Genomic DNA, 18,901 nt, shown 5'->3' with positions numbered 1-18,901 from the left:
ATATATATTTGTGTCCAATTTTATCCTGATATCATTATTAGTTCATAAGTGATTTTTGGAATTATTGGAATTTTTGGACAATTATGGGCCAATACGAAAAAAAAAATACCAAAATGATTTGTATATGTATTCAGAACATATTTGTGTCGAATGTTATACCGATATTGATTCAGTAATAAGTTATTTTCGATTAATAACCTTCGCAGAATGATGCTGGTGTCATGAGTACTACTTGAATCAAGGCTCTGGTAACCTTACCCATTAAAACATATTTAAGATATGCGGCACTTATAACCGAACGGCTTAGAACTTTAGGCGATCTGGCCAAAAGAGGTTATAGGACACGTCATCCATCTATACTGGACACATTGGAAAGCTACACGCAGAGAAAAAACATGGTTCGAAATGGTTACTATAACTACACCATGTTTACTGTAACAATATATTGTTTTCAAAAACATGTTATTATTATTTTAATTAGATTTTAACAATATTTTAGTTACTGTAAACATTTTCATGTTCAAGGAACTATATTCAGTATAGTCCCTCGATATTATGTTTTTGTGAAGCAAATTGTAAGTATAATATTGTAAGTATAATCTATTCATTTATATATATTTTTTTAGAAACTGTAATTTTACTAATTCAGTAAAATTTATTTTGATTTCGATACATATTTTTAAACGAAATTTTGATCACATTGGATACGATCCAATGTGATCAAGTATAACAATATTATGATAAATAGAAAAATATTATGATAAAATATTTCCACGGTATTTAATCATAATATGATATTTTAAAATTGTTACAATAACGATAATATGTTTAGACTACAATCATAATTTAACCATAATATGTTGCCCTTAGAACATGGTTACCACAACCATGTTTTTCCTCTGCGTGTATACACAATCAGCGAATGTGCCTGTGCCAGACACAGAAGATGTCGGAAACTTTGAAATCCCAGATAGAATGTCTTGGTCAAGCGGAACATTAGAGCAAATGCACGCAGTAATCCATTGATACACGGATGCCTCGAGGCCCACAAGCTTGATGCCCACAGAGCTTAACATATTTATCGACTGCAAAAGGCAATTAGGGCGATATCAGATGATAAAGTTAAATCTAAGACCGTATTAGATTGTAAAAAAAACTCTAACCAAATACTATCCCAGAGGTAAGGTTGACATCATATGGGTACCAGGACACTCGAGAGTAGTCGACAACGAAAGAGGGAATGTAATAGCTTTAAAGGAAAGGGAGCTCGAGATAGTTAACCTGACGAACGTTGCATTTGATGCAACGGGGGCAAGATAAAAATAATGGGCAAGACGAGAAGCCTCCTCAAAATGAGCAAATCTGAGGTTAGTATGAGCGTACGTATTCTGAGTGGACACACGGGATTCAGACGAATGTTGAGCATGTAGAGAGGACAGTGAAATTCTGGAGCACTTTCTTTGACTTTGTCAGGCTTTCGCCGAAATTAGATTCAAATATCCCCCTCACCTCAACCCTCACGAACACTGATTGGAAAATTCTTTGAATTTCGAATATAACACCCAGACTTGATATTTAATGTCATATTTATTATAGCGCTTAAGTTTCAAAAATTTAGATATTACAATTAATGTTTATAATTTAGAATAAAATCCTAATAACAATAGTAAATTCAGATCTTTTTGTTAAAGTAATACAATTGTTTCAAAATATATGGATATTATTTACGATTACGTAATTAATTTATTGCTTTCCTAAATATATATCAAAATAATAGACGGCCAAAGAAGGATCTTGATGGCTCATCAATTTCGACAAATCGTTGGCATAACCAGACAATTTTCGTACAGTTTCGGCTTGTTTGCTTAAGAAATTTTCCTCTATGTACTGAGCCATTTCAGGGTCACGCTCACTAGCATGAAGAGAACGGGTGTGGATATGAATAGCACCGTTGAACAATTGTTTCTCAGTATCCAAGGCCATAGCCAAAGAATGCAATTCATCGGTTTCCAAATTTAGAGATTTTTGACCAATACTAGCGGGACTTTCGTGGACAACACTGAAGTCGACCTTTCCACCGCGGCGGGACAATTGTTTGATCATTTCAATAGCGTCATCGAATGAACGATCGGAAAGTCGTTGGTAGAGTTTGTGAAAACCGGGTCTATTCTTTTCGTAAGAATTGAAGTGAGTGGCCAACATCAAGTATTCAAAAGATTTTATAAAATGGGAGTTGATATATGCCTGCACTTCTGGTTCGATGTGATCAATACCACCATTACGGGAGTTACAAACAAACCCTATTGTTATTAGAAAGAAAAATTATAGATATCGTTGTTCAGATGAAAAACACTACTTATTGTTTTTCTAATAATATTTTAATAATCATTTAACATTAAATTCTCACCTGTGTGACTATCGCTAGCACAAGCTCTCATTACATTATAATGACAAACATCTTCAGTTTTTGTCACGACACAAATAGCCGCCAACATAGCAACAACAATAAAAGATTTCATTCTTTCTTTCGCGTTTTCTGTACAAGTTATTTCGTTCAATTATTTGAAACGATTAATTTATAATTTCTTGAGCTAAATCATGTCTTTAAGAAATAATGAAGACTCATTGTGGTTTTAGTTTTTTTTATCGGTTACTAGATTCTAATGTGAAAAATATTAAGATTCTGATTAATCATATAAATATGTATATATATTTGTTCTGTAACTTCGATAGTGTAAAGGTAGCTTTGGAAAATCATACTTTTCTATTTTGATGAAAATAAATCTAGTAAATCAAAGTTTTTGATGTTATTTCCAACTGCTCCAATAATTAGTTTCGAAGCTACTATGCGTTCCATTGAATTAGTATGAATGTACAACTAAAAAAACTGGTTCCTTAAAAACTCCTTAGAAGTACTCCAGATGTAATGACTATATCATTAGTTCCAAAAATTTGGACTAAGAATCTGTAGTGATTCTATTGACATAAGTTCGGAACTTGACGTAAGAAATATTGAAACATGATCCGTACTGCTTTTTATAAATTTTCAAACCATTGTAAAATTTATAATTTAAGTCTTTAGTAATCTTCCTTGGTATTTTGAACATGTGTTTATCTTAGTGCAGAAAGCCAGTGGGAGCCGATCTAAAACTCTATTACATTACATAGACCGACAAAATTTGAAAAAAGTCGAAACCTTTAGACCAAGTTATACTCTTGTAAAAGATTGAGCAACGCTAAATACGAATCTGATCTGGAATTTGGGATATCGTGAAGTTTGAAAAAACGTAATTTTTGGCGGTTTTTGAGACGTTATAACAGCGACAAGACAACTTTATGTATAAAATGTTTTATGCCATCTGAAAGTTCATTCTGCCAGCTTTAAAGCTTAACATCTGACATATCTTCTTTATCCTTCGAGATATCTTCACCTCAAGCTTAAAAACTCACGGTATTCGCTATATTCATGGTATTTATACACTACACTACTGTAGTGCGGAGGGTATGTATTATGCTTTGCAAGGGATGATATCTCAGTAACTACAGCAGATTTGTAAACAATTAAAAACATATTGTTGTATCAACGTTATTGTGTTATAACGTCTCAAAAGGAATTATTTCCAACTTCAGGACAAGATATCTCGAATCGCAGTTGTAACGGAGAAATTCTGAGGCTCGGATTTAGCACAGCTCAATCCTTCAGTAAAGTACACTGTGGCCTCTGGGTTAAAAATTGTTTGGCCTGTGTTGAGGCATAAGTTCGATTTGTCTGTTTTATATAGTTAGTAAGTTAGTTAGTTATTTAGTTAGTTAGTTAGTTAGTTAGTTAGTTAGTTAGTTAGTAGTTAGTTAGTTAGTTAGTTAGTTAGTAGTTAGTTAGTTAGTTAGTTAGTTAGTTAGTTAGTAGTTAGTTAGTTAGTTAGTAGTTAGTTAGTTAGTTAGTTAGTTAGTTAGTTAGTAGTTAGTTAGTTAGTTAGTTAGTTAGTTAGTTAGTAGTAGTTAGTTAGTTAGTAGTTAGTTAGTTAGTTAGTTAGTTAGTTAGTTAGTTAGTTAGTTAGTTAGTTAGCTAGTAAGTAAGTAAGTAAGTTAGTTAGTAAGTTAGTTAGTAAGTTAGTTAGTTAGTTAGTTAGTTAGTTAGTTAGTTAGTTAGTTAGTTAGTTAGTTAGTTAGTTAGTTAGTAGTTAGTTAGTTAGTTAGTTAGTTAGTTAGTTAGTAGTTAGTTAGTTAGTTAGTTAGTTAGTTAGTTAGTTAGTAGTTAGTTAGTTAGTTAGTAGTTAGTTAGTTAGTTAGTAGTAGTTAGTTAGTTAGTAGTTAGTTAGTAGTAGTTAGTTAGTTAGTTAGTTAGTAGTTAGTTAGTTTAGTAGTTAGTAGTTAGTTTAGTTAGTTAGGTAGTTAGTTAGTTAATTAATTAGTTAGTTAGGTTAGTTAGTAGTTAGTTAGTAGTTAGTTAGTTAGTTAGTTAGTTAGTTAGTTAGTTAGTTAGTTAGTTAGTTAGTTAGTAGTTAGTTAGTTAGTTAGTTAGTTAGTTAGTTAGTTAGTTAGTAGTAGTTAGTTAGTTAGTTAGTTAGTTAGTTAGTTAGTTAGTAGTTAGTTAGTTAGTTAGTTAGTTAGTTAGTTAGTTAGTTAGTTAGTTAGTTAGTAGTAGTTAGTTAGTAGTTAGTTAGTTAGTAGTTAGTTAGTTAGTTAGTTAGTTAGTTAGTTAGTTAGTTAGTTAGTTAGTTAGTTAGTTAGTTAGTTAGTTAGTTAGTTAGTAGTTAGTTAGTTAGTTAGTTAGTTAGTTAGTTAGTTAGTTAGTTAGTTAGTAGTTAGTTAGTTAGTAGTTAGTTAGTTAGTTAGTTAGTAGTTAGTTAGTTAGTTAGTTAGTAGTTAGTTAGTTAGTTAGTTAGTTAGTTAGTTAGTTAGTTAGTTAGTTAGTTAGTTAGTTAGTTAGTAGTTAGAGTTAGTTAGTTAGTTAGTAGTTAGTTAGTTAGTTAGTTAGTTAGTTAGTTAGTTAGTTAGTTAGTTAGTTAGTTAGTTAGTTAGTTAGTTAGTTAGTTAGTTAGTTAGTTAGTTAGTTAGTTAGTTAGTTAGTGTAGTTAGTTAGTTAGTTAGTTAGTTAGTTAGTAGTTAGTTAGTTAGTTAGTTAGTTAGTTAGTAGTTAGTTAGTTAGTTAGTTAGTTAGTTAGTTAGTTAGTTAGTTAGTTAGTTAGTTAGTTAGTTAGTTAGTTAGTTAGTTAGTTAGTTAGTTAGTTAGTTAGTTAGTTAGTTAGTTAGTTAGTTAGTTAGTTAGTTAGTTAGTTAGTTAGTTAGTTAGTTAGTTAGTTAGTTAGTTAGTTAGTTAGTTAGTTAGTTAGTTAGTTAGTTAGTAGTTAGTTAGTTAGTTAGTTAGTTAGTAGTTAGTTAGTTAGTTAGTTAGTTAGTTAGTTAGTTAGGTAGTAGTTAGTTAGTTAGTAGTTAGTTAGTTAGTTAGTTAGTTAGTTAGTTAGTTAGTTAGTTAGTTAGTTAGTTAGTTAGTTAGTTAGTTAGTTAGTAGTTAGTTAGTTAGTTAGTTAGTTAGTTAGTTAGTTAGTTAGTTAGTTAGTTAGTTAGTTAGTTAGTTAGTTAGTTAGTTAGTTAGTTAGTTAGTTAGTTAGTTAGTTAGTTAGTTAGTTAGTTAGTTAGTTAGTTAGTTAGTTAGTTAGTTAGTTAGTTAGTTAGTTAGTTAGTTAGTAGTTAGTTAGTTAGTTAGTTAGTTAGTTAGTTAGTAGTTAGTTAGTTAGTTAGTTAGTTAGTTAGTTAGTTAGTTAGTTAGTTAGTTAGTTAGTTAGTTAGTTAGTTAGTTAGTTAGTTAGTTAGTTAGTTAGTTAGTAGTTAGTTAGTTAGTTAGTTAGTTAGTTAGTTAGTTAGTTAGTTAGTTAGTAGTTAGTAGTTAGTTAGTTAGTTAGTTAGTTAGTTAGTTAGTTAGTTAGTTAGTTAGTTAGTTAGTTAGTTAGTTAGTTAGTTAGTTAGTTAGTTCGTTAGTTAGTTAGTTAGTTAGTTAGTTAGTTAGTAGTTAGTTAGTTAGTAGTTAGTTAGTTAGTTAGTTAGTTAGTTAGTTAGTTAGTTAGTTAGTTAGTTAGTTAGTTAGTTAGTTAGTTAGTTAGTTAGTTAGTTAGTTAGTTAGTTAGTTAGTTAGTTAGTTAGTTAGTTAGTTAGTTAGTTAGTTAGTTAGTAGTTAGTTAGTTAGTTAGTTAGTTAGTTAGTAAGTAAGTAAGTAGTTAGTTAGTAAGTAGTTAGTTAGTTAGTTAGTTAGTTAGTTAGTTAGTAGTTAGTTAGTTAGTAGTAGTTAGTTAGTTAGTTAGTAGTTAGTTAGTTAGTTAGTTAGTTAGTTAGTTAGTTAGTTAGTTAGTTAGTTAGTTAGTAGTTAGTTAGTTAGTTAGTTAGTTAGTTAGTTAGTGTTAGTTAGTTAGTTAGTTAGTTAGTTAGTTAGTTAGTTAGTTAGTTAGTAGTTAGTTAGTTAGTTAGTTAGTTAGTTAGTTAGTTAGTTAGTTAGTTAGTTAGTAGTTAGTTAGTAGTTAGTTAGTTAGTAGTTAGTTAGTTAGTTAGTTAGTTAGTTAGTTAGTTAGTTAGTTAGTTAGTTAGTTAGTTAGTTAGTTAGTTAGTTAGTTAGCTAGTTAGTTAGCTAGTTAGTTAGCTAGTTAGTTAGTTAGTTAGTTACTGATTTCTAGTTCTCAGATTGTAGCCGATTCTACTGGATCTGTATCGGCGTTATTATATGTTTATTGGTTAATGATTTCTAGTATTTAGACTGTAGCCGATTCTATTGGATCATATACATATATACAAAAAAATAATACATTACATTTAATCGCTTGATCACTCACTGCAGCCGATTTACATCTGCATTTCGTAAATATTTACTTTTTAACATCTCCCGATAGCGCCATACGTTAAGCGTACGCTACGGCTATACTATTTTCGCTTGAAAATCCATATGGAATATGATTTGGTGTTATCACAACCCAAAACCAAACTTTTAAACATTTCGCAAATTTCCCTTAGGAAAACATAAACAAAATTTACAATAGTTTTTACAAAAGATCACAGCTATTAAAGATGTCGCAAAATGATAATGAAAACAAATGCGCATTTGAAATTGGAAATGCTGACGAGTTGAATATAAACAAGTTATTTGTAAACAATTTTGAAGACAAACTAATGGACTTTTTTAATCAATTTATGAAATAATCTTGAAAATTGCATTGATTTTTAACGGTTATTATTATTTTTTTTTTAAATTTAAACAAATCGTGAGATTAGTAGTTCCCCAGAAATTTTTACTTAAAATAGTCAGTCATCTCTTTTAAATACTCTAATCAAAATTTGACTTTAATTAGCGCGAGAGAGAGAGGGAGAATTAGTTTGCAATAAAACACTTTTTGTTTTGTTTTGAAGCTTTAAATTCTTTTTATTTAAAGATTTATTTATTGTTATTGTTCTTGTTTTTATAAGGTTAAAAACCAAGAACTTGGAAATTATCACAATTATATTAATGAAATAGTATATTAATTGGATTAAATTGAAGTGTGCTACATGTGTAATATTTAGATTTTATTTATTTATTTTATAATTTGTATAACATTGGTAAATCATAGATAAACGAAATGGGAAAAAAGAGAAAAATTATAATGTTTATAATACTCAAATAATTTTGCTGGCAAAATAAATAAAAAAAAAAAAAACGAAAAAACAAAAAATCTAATTGAAATGTAATAATAAAACTAAAAATGCGTTTTTATTTGAACAAAGAGTTAAATTTGGAAAATGTTTTATTAAGTTGATAATTTAGTTCGTGTTGTTGGTTACAACTAATATAATTTCTAGTTAATAGATGTTGTTGTTTCTGTTACTCTTTGCTGTTTGCTATTATTTCATGATAATTTATATTGAAGTAAATTTATTGCTTTTGCAAATATTCATCGAACAAATAGACGGCCAAAGAGGGATCTTGTTGGTTCATCAATTTGGACAAATCGTTGGCATAACCAGACAATTTACGTACGGTAGCAGCTTGTTTGGTCAAGAATTTCTCTTCCATGTATTGAGCCATTTCAGGGTCACGTTCACCGCTGTTAGCGTGAAGAGAACGGGTGTGGACATGGATAGCACCGTTGGACAATTGTTTCTCAGTATCCAAAGCCATGGCCAAAGAGTGCAATTCATCGACTTCCAAATGTAAAGCGCTCTTGCTGACAGTAGCAGGACTTTCGTGGACAACATTGAAGTTAGCCTTGCCACCACGACGGGTCACTTGTTTAATCATATCAATAGTATCATCGAATGAACGATCAGAGAGACTTTGATACAGTTTTTGGAAACCGGGACGATTCTTTTGGTAGGAATTGAAGTGGGTGGCCAACAACAAGTATTCATAGGATTTAGTCAAATGGGAGTTGATGTAAGCCTGAACTTCAGGTTCGATGTGTTCAATGCCACCATAGCGGGAGTTACAAATAGAAGTGCCTATTGTTTACACAAAAGTAAATAATTTTGAGGGTTATTAAAGAGAGTGATAATAAAGTTTGTTATTAAAGAGGAAAAACAAAATAACTACTATTTGCTGGGCGTTTTGCTTTTAAACAAAACGCTTAGGCTGATAGTAAAAGTAATATTTAGTGGCTTAATTGTTAACTAATCAAACAAAATCTTGTTAAATATTAAATTTAAATTCTTACTTTCACTAGCAAACATTCCGGTTATAGCTTGTTAAGGTTTTTTTTTTTTGTTATTTAGGAAAAAAAGAATAAAAAGCATCCGGAAATTATTAACAAATTATCATGGCTATTAATTGAACCTTAACATTAAACACTTAATATTAACATTACTTTACATGTTCACTGTTAACTGTAACATAGCTAATGTTACTTTGTTAAACGGTAAACCATAAAAGAGAAATGTTAAAATTATTTTGCTTAATGTTAACATTACATCAACATACTACTACATAAAATATTATTTTCTTTACATTTATCACATTATTAAGAAAACATTGTATACTCACCAGAGAGTGTGGAAGAGGCACAAGCGCTCACTACATTGGAGTGGCAAACTTCCTCGGTTTTTACTACGGCGCAAATAGCAGCCAACAAAGCAACAACAATAAAAGATTTCATCTTTGTTTTTCGATTTTTCTTTCTTGTTTCTAAAAAAAAATATGTAAAAAGAAAAAAAAAACACAATTATTATGAAAAATTTTTTCATCCAAAACTTCAAAATTATTTTTTAAATTAAAATTTTGTTTTTCTATTAAACACAAGTAATTTTTTTCTTTTTAAATTTATATTTTTTCTTCACACCTCAAAAACAATCAATATTTTTATAAAATTATACTGCGTTTTTCTGTGCGTGTGTGATTTCGTTGAATTATTTGAAACGAATACTTTATATTCTCTCGAGTTAATTGGTTTTTAAATAGAAATTTCTTGATTTTCAGTTTACTCTTTTTCACTACTCTAGAAAACCGTTATCTAATGCAATTTTTTGTTGTTTTAATTAAAACCCTACTTACAATTTTTTGATTCCTTAATTCACAAATTCTTTATGAATATATGATGTTTTAATATTCTTTAATTGTTTTTGTCTTTTTTCGGTTTCTTTTTTGGGGTCTTGCTTGTTTAATAGACACTTTGGAACTGCTGTTTATAGTGCTGTTTGGGTCGATACTTGTATACACACCATATTCCCAAAAAGTTCATTGGTATGTGTGTTTGTTATTATTATTGTTATTATTTGCACTCACTCTCTGTGAGGGAATTCTCTCTATTTTGATTTTGTTTTCGTGCATATGTCAAATATGGCTTAACCAACATGGCGGCTGACTTTTTCAACTACTAGAAACCAGCACTACACCAAAATTATCTTCTGTGGTGGGGTGTGTTGTGCATGAATCATCCTACTGCGTTACAAAGTAATACTATAATTCATGTCTTCCAAAACGAAATTTCATTCAGAGTTATCGTGTACACATTTGGGTACTTAGCGAGATATTTTATTGTCAATCAATTGGCATAAGATAATGATGAACTAGATTAAACGTTATGTACAATGTGTATTTATTTGGGTTAGCAACAAATATTTGCATATTTAAATTACAAAACTAAAGATACATATTTATGTACAACAGTGTTGCATTTATTTAGTTAGATTAGAGATTTCAAAGTTCATATTTCTTAGAAGATCTTTATGAAAATCCATTTCATTATAGATTATAAAAACGATCTAATCCAGCATATTTGCTGGTCTTCTTTATATCGTTTCTTAGGAGTCTCACTGGGGTCAAACCGGACTATACCTATAATACATCAGAAGCAAATGCGAATGACTTCTTGGAAGCTGGCCTTGTTTCCATTATGGTCCGAACCAGGCATGTCAAATTTAAATTTTAACATAGTATTAACTTTTAACAACAGAGAACTTTTTTAGGTTTTAATGTACTTAACATATATTCCTCTATATAGACTATAGACTAGACTATAGACTAGAATATAGACTAGACTATAGACTAGACTATAGACTAGACTATAGACTAGACTATAGACTAGACTATAGACTAGACTATAGACTAGACTATAGACTAGACTATAGACTAGACTATAGACTAGACTATAGACTAGACTATAGACTAGACTATAGACTAGACTATAGACTAGACTATAGACTAGACTATAGACTACACTATAGACTAGACTATAGACTAGACTATAGACTAGACTATAGACTAGACTATAGACTAGACTATAGACTAGACTATAGACTAGACTATAGACTAGACTATAGACTAGACTATAGACTAGACTATAGACTAGACTATAGACTAGACTATAGACTAGACTATAGACTAGACTATAGACTAGACTATAGACTAGACTATAGACTAGACTATAGACTAGACTATAGACTAGACTATAGACTAGACCTATAGACTAGACTATAGACTAGACTATAGACTAGACTATAGACTAGACTATAGACTAGACTATAGACTAGACTATAGACTAGACTATAGACTAGACTATAGACTAGACTATAGACTAGACTATAGACTAGACTATAGACTAGACTATAGACTAGACTATAGACTAGACTATAGACTAGACTATAGACTAGACTATAGACTAGACTATAGACTAGACTATAGACTAGACTATAGACTAGACTAGACTAGACTAGACTAGACTATAGACTAGACTATAGACTAGACTATAGAGTAGGCTATAGACTAGACTATAGAGTAGGCTATAGACTAGACTATAGAGTAGGCTATAGACTAGACTATAGAGTAGGCTATAGACTAGACTATAGACTTGACTAGACTAGACCGTAGACTAGGCTATAGACTAGACTATAGACTAGACCGTAGACTAGGCTATAGACTAGACCGTAGACTAGGCTATAGACTAGACCGTAGACTAGACTATAGACTAGACCGCAGACTTGGCTATAGACTAGACTGTAGACTATTTATCAAAAGTCTATAAATTGGAAAAAGTTCCGAAAATGTCGTTGGGGTACCGGTTCCTATATAAAACATAAATATATTGAATTTTGATGTACATATACTATATGGATCGACGAGCAATTGATATGTTGACACAATCAATATAACTTAATTGAGAACTGTATTTAGCTCTTTATAAGGTCTGTATTTGTAACCGTTTTGAATTGCCTTGTTATCCAATTTACAATCCTAAATTAATAGTTTTACGATGTGTATGGTCCAAAAAAGTATAAATTATTTAACTCCCTTCATAAAGTTGTTCCACAACTGGCTGTCTACAATATTTATAGTTTGGAATTGAGGCCAAGGAATCCTGTTTGATAATGTCACCATCAGATCTGGTTCTGTGGAAGTAGTCGACCTTTGTAGAACAATTTTTTTAACAATACTTTTTGTTTCAAAATTTTATCTTCTGGAACTGAAGTTTAACAAAATCCTTCTACAATATACATTAATCTAGAACTACTTAGTAGCTTTTTTAAGAAATAATTGAAGAATTAAAAAAAATTCATATACATTTTTAATGAATCATTCCATGAATAATTTAAAAATAAGGAAATCATCCGAATAAAACGTGCTTTTGAAAAAAAAAAAAAATACACGTAAATATATAAAAAACTTTCTTTGAATATAATGAAAAACTTATGATTATGTCATGGAAAATTCTGGATAATTTCCGAATTATCTCGCTAATATAGGGGTAATCACGAAATTTTCTTTGTATGAAAAATGCCCTGGAAAACATTTTTATGCAGCCGTTTAACAAATCAATTTCTATAAAATTATTCCCGGCTTACGCAAGTTCCATATTCTTAGTGTCTTTGAACCAATACAGAATGTCGATGTTACTAGCTAAGTTAGAGAACCATAGACCAGTTCTAACCTACGTTTCAATAAGCTGGTTTAACACTTTTGATAAAAAACAATACCGGAATTTCCAATCAAAACGCATATAAGAAATGAGGCTGCATTCACAGTCGAGAGGCTCCTATATTTAGGGGAATTGAGCAAACAACACATCACACAGTGGTATAGGAAAAAAAAAGAGGGAAATAATTCGGTAACTTCTAAACGGTTAATCCGATTTTGATGAAATTTGGTATGCACAAAGAGGAGGTGTTGTCGAGTTTAGGTTTTGAATTTGGGCCTTATAGGCCAACCAGGGGCCCGGCGGGGGGTCCTCAAATTAGGACACCTCGGCTATGTTAAATTTTTAAAACGATCCTATTTCTTCATTTGAGTTCCGATTGGCCTATAAGGTCCAAATTCAAAACCTAAACTTGACAACACCTCCTCTTTGTGCATACCAAATTTCATTAAAATCGAATTAACCGTTTAGAAGTTACCGAATTATTTCCCTCTTTTTTTTTCCTATACCACTGTGCATCATCAATGTGTACTGGGCATGTTGAAAGGCAATACACTAAATTCAGACGTTCCTTTTTGCATACCAGAAAAATAAATTGTTGGGGACTGATAGGAGATCGTGGTCAAGCGGATGACTCAGAAATACAAAATGGGTCTAGCGATCTACATTAAAAACTCGGACACTGTTATATTGGATTGAATGTGGCATTAAACTTTGGTTAACATATATTCCAACAGCCAGTAGCAATTGGGGCGATATCACTGATAAGGTAAAAACTCTGACTGTATTGGATTATAAGAGAGCTGTAACCGAATACTTTTCCGATGGAAAGATCTAAATCATTTGGGCACTAGGACATTCGGAAATGAAAGAGTGAAACTTGCGGAAGCTAATGTAACGAGTGCAATGGAAAGGTATATAGGATCATGGGGGTAACCCAACTCAGAATGAATAAGTCCAAGATTAGTAAAATGGTGCGTATTCTTATTGGACACAACTTACGATATTATATCGACATGAGATTCTAATATCTGTATTTCAAAAGTGTTTTAATTAAATCACAAGAGTTTCTAATTAATTCCAATTGAATTTTGAATGTTTCAGTTTATATTTCAAAAAATTCCAATTGTATTTTCGAAATTTTTTCAGATAGATCGATAAAAATTATTTTGTTTATTAGTTCCTCCTCTTAATGACTCCTTAACATTGATATAGTATAAGTAAAATTTCATTTTCCGTTTAACCGAATAGGTAATTGCAGCATATTCGAATCTTAGAATGTATGATAATGGTTTTGGTAATGCAAAATATTTCATTAGGTATATCAAAAAGTTTCAGTTCATTCCTAGTTAAGGCGATTTTGTTTTGGTTTTAAGAAATTCATTTCGGTTGGAAAATTCTAAATGATTTCGGATATTAGCAGGATATTAGCAGGTATTCGGGGAAAATATTTAATGAATTTTAAAGCAGATATTGATATTAAAATATTACATTTTATATTCGAAATATTACAATAACGTTGGGGAAGTGTAAAATATTTAAAAACAAATATTTCGGGAATAGATAGTACGCATTTCGGTTTCGGTTGGAATCTTGAAATGTTTGTTTTTGACTCATTCTGTTTTTCGCTAAGGACCTTGAAATCTGTCAATCAATAAATACATTTGCTTAATTGTCAAATATGGTGAAATAGTAAACTTAGTGTTCTAGACGTTTCTAAAATGGCAAATGTTTTTCACGGTTTTTAAGATTTTCATAAGCAGTTGCTAAGGTGAAATAAAATTCTTCTACCTAAAAATTTCTTTAGTTCAATAACATCACGTCATTCAGTAAATTAAAGGCGCCTCAACATGTCAAACTAGTTTGACATAAAATACTACCTATAGCCTTTTTCTTGATGAAATTTATTTGAAAATAGTCACGTTCTAGACTAAAAAGTGACGTGGTGCTTGAAAATTAAATCCTTTAGTCGGCCATATTAGTTAAAGTATATTTATAATGTTATCAGTAGTTTTTTTTTTTTTTTTTGTTTGATAAAAAATAACAAAAAATAAGCATTAATCATTTTAACATGGCAACTCTATAGAAAATTTCCACTGAAAATATGATTGCAGAAATATGTAAAATGTTGTTTTTGTCAAGAAGAGGAGTGAGAGAAAGTCGAGGGGTTTGAGAAATAAACAAAAACAAAGAACAGCTGACTGTAAGGCAGCCATATTGCTTGCAGTTAAAACTAATTGAAAGTGCATTTTCATTGTTTTTTATTTATATTTATGTTAAATAAAGAAAAAAAAGATTAAATTTAGAACGTGTGTATTTAAATTATCAATTTATTTAGTTTTACATATCAAATGGACGACCATATTGAATACTCGGCAAAAGTACCAATACAAAAGATAAGCCATACATTTTAAAGGCAAAAGAGAGTAGAGTAATATAGAGTAGAGAGCTAGAAATGAGCAATTTGTTTTTTGCTGAGTGTAGTGTAGTGCAGTGTAGTAGAATTTAATATTTAAAATGGTTTAACACGACTCTAACAGCAGACAGTTCACATTTGTACGTTCCGTATATAACGCAAACAACAAAGAGAAATCGATATAGTAAGAATTAAAACCCTGCTACTAGTAGAGGTATTACTTATTCAAGAAAAAAAGATTTCAATTGTCAATCTATTAAGAAAAAAACTCAATTAACGTCGCCTTCTATGCCAGTGCGTATAAAGGTTTTTGACAATTTAAATAAATTATAATCCCTGGAAAAAAAAAATTATAAAAATTCATTTTGTGTGATTTTTTTTTGTAAATTTCTGCTTGCTGATAATTTGACCAGTGTGTCTTTTTTTTGTGAGTGTGTATATATTTAAAATTGTGGCACATTAACAATATAAATTCATTTTCTTTTGTGCATTTAGCAAAGTGAGACATAAACTCTCTAAACGAAAACAAACCAAAAAAAGATTTACAAATTAACTGTGATTTTATTGAAAACTTTTAAATTAAACGAAAAAAAAAAAGACAAAAAGCAACATGATGAAATTCTTAGTGGGATTCTGTATTTTGGCCGTAGTGGCTCCTACCGTTTTTGGTGAATTGAAATGTAAGTATTTTTATTTAATATTAAGACATATTTTTATTAGAAAATTCTGTGAATTTATTAATATGTAATGCGCATTTTAAAGCAGAAAAAGAAAAGTATCACACAAAGAAATTAATAAACAACAGAGTTGTATTTAGTATAAAAGAAAGAAAAATAGTAATGAGAATATTACTCTTTTCTCTCTGCTTTGTTTTGAAAATACTCTCTTGTGTGAAACATTTTGTTTATTTTTTTTTTCTTTTTCTATTAATAATCAAAACAAATCGCTATGTTTTTATTTTTGTTAAACTCTTTTCGTTTTTAAAGGTTGTTGTTATTGTTGTTATTTATAAAAACCAGTTATGTTTTAATATTTCTTTATTTGGTTGTATAATAAGTTGATGACATACCGTTATTATATTGATTTTTCCCTAATGTTTATTTCGTAATAGTTACTAGTGAAAGAGAGAGTTGTTTATCTTCAAATCAAGGTCTTTGATATAAAGATGTCAAACAAAAACAACAAATGTTTCTTTTTAAATGTAAATGTTATTTAACATATAATTTGTCTATTATGTAAAATTAACATAATTAAAAATTAACACAATTTCTGCTGTAAACATAATGGCAAACAGTTCTTTAACTTAACATTGTCTGTATACTGTTAACTTAACAGTAGACACTCATTTTACATAGAGTAAATTCAAGAACATTTGTTTACATTCTTAGAACAATTTTGCACACGACTTTAATTCAAGTCTGATTGCAGCAAAACCCATCTTTAGGGGGGTTTTGGGCCATTCTCTGGTAAATCACATGAGTCAAATATGACGATTTTTTATTTGTTTATGGAAATTAATTATCTATCCTTTGTTTAAGCTTTACACTTTATTAAAAATTTGTTTCTCACGACCTTTAAGCCTTCAATTTGCACACGGCGATTTTTTCTATTGATACCAAAATACACATGGCGTTTCTATGAAATCAAAACAAAACGAAACCACCATGTTTATGATAACAATAATACAACAAATACATACATAGATCTTACTACTCATAACAAAATTACTCCCTGTACTTGCTAATTACTCTCAGAAAATACAAACAAAACGGGAGAACAGCTAGTTTTGCACACGTTACCAACAAAAATTATAGAAGAGGGCAATTATTATTCTCTGTTTATAACAAAATAACAACAATAACAAAAAAAAGTACCTTGATTATCCACAACAACAACAAAAATAGAAAATGAGAGATCAGGAAATGATCTTAAAATTTAAGACTTAAATGATGAAATTGTACTTAGAACAAGCGGCATTTCTTTGTTCAATGATGATCAATGATACGATCCCTTAAAAAAAAAAAACAATTTCATCATATGTCGTCGTTAGTTTCTTATTTAGGCTTCCAGTAAAAAAAAAACATTTTCATTACTATATGACATTTTTTTTGTAGGTTCTTTGGGTAATCCTGAGTTGCCCACTGAATGGATTGATTTACGTGGTGACTGTTTGACAGCCATGCGTAATCAAATCCAAAAGGAAATTGATGCTTCCTATCAATATTTGGCCATGGGTGCTCACTTCTCTCGCGACACTGTCAATCGTCCCGGTTTTGCTGAAATGTTCTTCAAGTCAGCCAAGGAAGAGCGTGAACATGGTTCCAAATTGATTGAATACTTGTCCATGCGTGGTCAATTGACTGATGGTGTTACCGATTTGATTAGAACTCCCGTAAGTAGTTTAATTTTCTACAAAAAAATATAACCATTTCTTCATTATTCTTTTGTTTTCTTTATCATTTTTATTTCTTTAGAGTGTCCAAAAAGATGAATGGGAAAGTGGTGCAGAAGCTTTGGAAGATGCTTTGAAATTGGAAATCCAAGTTACCAAATCGATTCGTAAACTCATTGCCACCTGTGAAAAGAAACCCAACTACTATCATTTGGTCGATTACTTGACTGGTGTCTATTTGGAAGAACAATTGCATGGACAACGTGAATTGGCCGGTAAATTGAGCACTCTCAAGAAGATGATGACCAACCATGGTGCTTTGGGTGAATTCTTATTCGACAAAGAATTGTAAACAGCACTTCTCCATTCTACAGCTTAAACTACAAAACATCTAATATGAGATTTTTTTCTTAACAAAAACTCATTTATAACATTTAACAAAATATAGAACATTCTTTAGCTGTGCTTTTTATTTAATTATTAAACTTAGAAATCTACCATGTATAAAAAAAAAATCATTGTTAAATTTATCAAGTATTCTTTTTTGTTTTCATTAAAAAAAATTATTATAAAGTATCAGTAAAAAACTCTCTACTCTGTTTTAATTATTTTCAATTCAATAAATTTTAGTTTGATTATCCACTCCACATATTTCAAACTCAAAAAAGAGCACAGTGAATATTCTTGTTTTTTTTTTTTTTTTTAATTTTTTCCAATAAATTAAAACATAATTAAAACGTATGTTTTTTTTTTGTTCATTAATTAATACTCGCTGATTTCCTTATCTCCTCAAACATCAATAATTTTCCAAAAGAAATTTGATTTTTTAAAACAACCCGTCTTTTTGCTACATGTGATTTATTTAACTTAAGTTGTACATTTTGCCTTCTTTTTATCTCAGTGCTATAATGGTAGTAAACAATATCTGAACAAATAAATTACGAATATTTGAAGTAATTAAACTAATAAATCAAAACAACTAATAGCACACATAGAAGTAAAACAAAAAAACAATAAATACCTTCAAGAATAGTTATCTTATTATTTTTGTCAATTATGCAAATATTGAAATGAATTAAATGAATACATATAAATACATACATAACTTAATAAAAGATTAGTGTGTGTTTTATTTTAAACCATATCAACATAGAGAGGTTTGTGCTGATAGGTTTGACAACTTGGCGATTTCTTGAACAATTATTTCGCCAGGTAAACGCTATTAACAACATATGACCGATGGTTTTTCCCTTCATTACACAATCACTTTCTTATTCGACTTAGCAATGTCCATGCCTCAGTCTTTTATTCATGTAAATCTCCACACCCAGAGACTTGTGTTATCCCATACCACAGATCACTTTACAGGCCATTATAGTTATGTTATTGTTGTTGTAACATTTTGACTGTGACCGATAGTTGTTTTCTGGGGAAAAACCCCTTAAGGTTGATACATCTAATGCTCGGTTGACAATCTTTGGTGAAGATCAAAAACTACCTTTTGAAGAACTAAAAAAAGTACCAAAAAGTCCCCGTTTATAGGTTCTCATTTACTCCGGGCTCTACATGCTTTATTTCATATTTCTAGGTTTAATATTCAAATTAACTCAAAAACTACCTTTTGAAGAACGAAAAAGTACAAAAATAGTTCTTGGTCACTTACGAAATTAAAATTATATTCCACCCGAATATCCAACAAGTAAGAGTGTTATATTCGAATATGCCGAATCT

The 18,901-nt window shown here is 30.0% G+C and overlaps 3 protein-coding genes across 8 annotated transcripts; 1 reads left to right on the top strand and 2 right to left on the bottom strand.

The window, feature by feature from the left end:
* Window positions 1-1,547: 1,547 nt before the first annotated feature.
* LOC119605765 (soma ferritin-like) lies at window positions 1,548-2,579 on the bottom strand. The gene is made up of 2 exons (XM_037959054.1): window positions 2,408-2,579; window positions 1,548-2,300 (listed from the first exon to the last, which is right to left on the bottom strand). The coding sequence occupies exons 1-2, from the start codon at window positions 2,517-2,519 to the stop codon at window positions 1,744-1,746; spliced, it is 669 nt and encodes a 222-aa protein (XP_037814982.1). The 5' UTR covers window positions 2,520-2,579; the 3' UTR covers window positions 1,548-1,743.
* Window positions 2,580-7,535: 4,956 nt separating this feature from the next.
* Window positions 7,536-9,759, bottom strand: LOC119605767 (soma ferritin). Of its 4 annotated transcripts, none has more exons than XM_037959056.1 (4): window positions 9,506-9,759; window positions 8,999-9,139; window positions 8,673-8,699; window positions 7,536-8,460 (listed from the first exon to the last, which is right to left on the bottom strand). In XM_037959056.1, the coding sequence occupies exons 2-4, from the start codon at window positions 9,108-9,110 to the stop codon at window positions 7,895-7,897; spliced, it is 705 nt and encodes a 234-aa protein (XP_037814984.1). In that variant the 5' UTR covers window positions 9,111-9,139; window positions 9,506-9,759; the 3' UTR covers window positions 7,536-7,894. The 4 variants fall into 4 exon arrangements, with proteins under 4 accessions (XP_037814984.1, XP_037814985.1, XP_037814986.1 ...); XM_037959057.1 differs by having other exon boundaries at window positions 9,294-9,652; XM_037959058.1 differs by lacking the exon at window positions 8,673-8,699.
* Window positions 9,760-14,719: 4,960 nt separating this feature from the next.
* LOC119605763 (ferritin subunit) lies at window positions 14,720-17,849 on the top strand. Of its 3 annotated transcripts, none has more exons than XM_037959051.1 (4): window positions 14,720-14,962; window positions 15,274-15,458; window positions 16,893-17,170; window positions 17,253-17,849. In XM_037959051.1, exons 2-4 carry the CDS (start codon window positions 15,389-15,391, stop codon window positions 17,520-17,522), a joined length of 618 nt encoding a protein of 205 aa, XP_037814979.1. In that variant the 5' UTR covers window positions 14,720-14,962; window positions 15,274-15,388; the 3' UTR covers window positions 17,523-17,849. The 3 variants fall into 3 exon arrangements, with proteins under 3 accessions (XP_037814979.1, XP_037814978.1, XP_037814977.1); XM_037959050.1 differs by having other exon boundaries at window positions 14,725-14,992; XM_037959049.1 differs by having other exon boundaries at window positions 14,893-15,205.
* Window positions 17,850-18,901: the final 1,052 nt, after the last annotated feature.

Source organism: Lucilia sericata, unplaced genomic scaffold, assembly GCF_015586225.1.
Source record: "Lucilia sericata isolate MDLA Ls3-8-SP2 unplaced genomic scaffold, ASM1558622v1 Contig000516F_arrow, whole genome shotgun sequence".
In the NCBI taxonomy this organism is placed as follows: Eukaryota; Metazoa; Arthropoda; class Insecta; order Diptera; family Calliphoridae; genus Lucilia; species Lucilia sericata.
The sequence above is the reverse complement of the archived record's forward strand: the minus strand, read 5'-3'. Positions and strand labels throughout refer to the sequence as shown.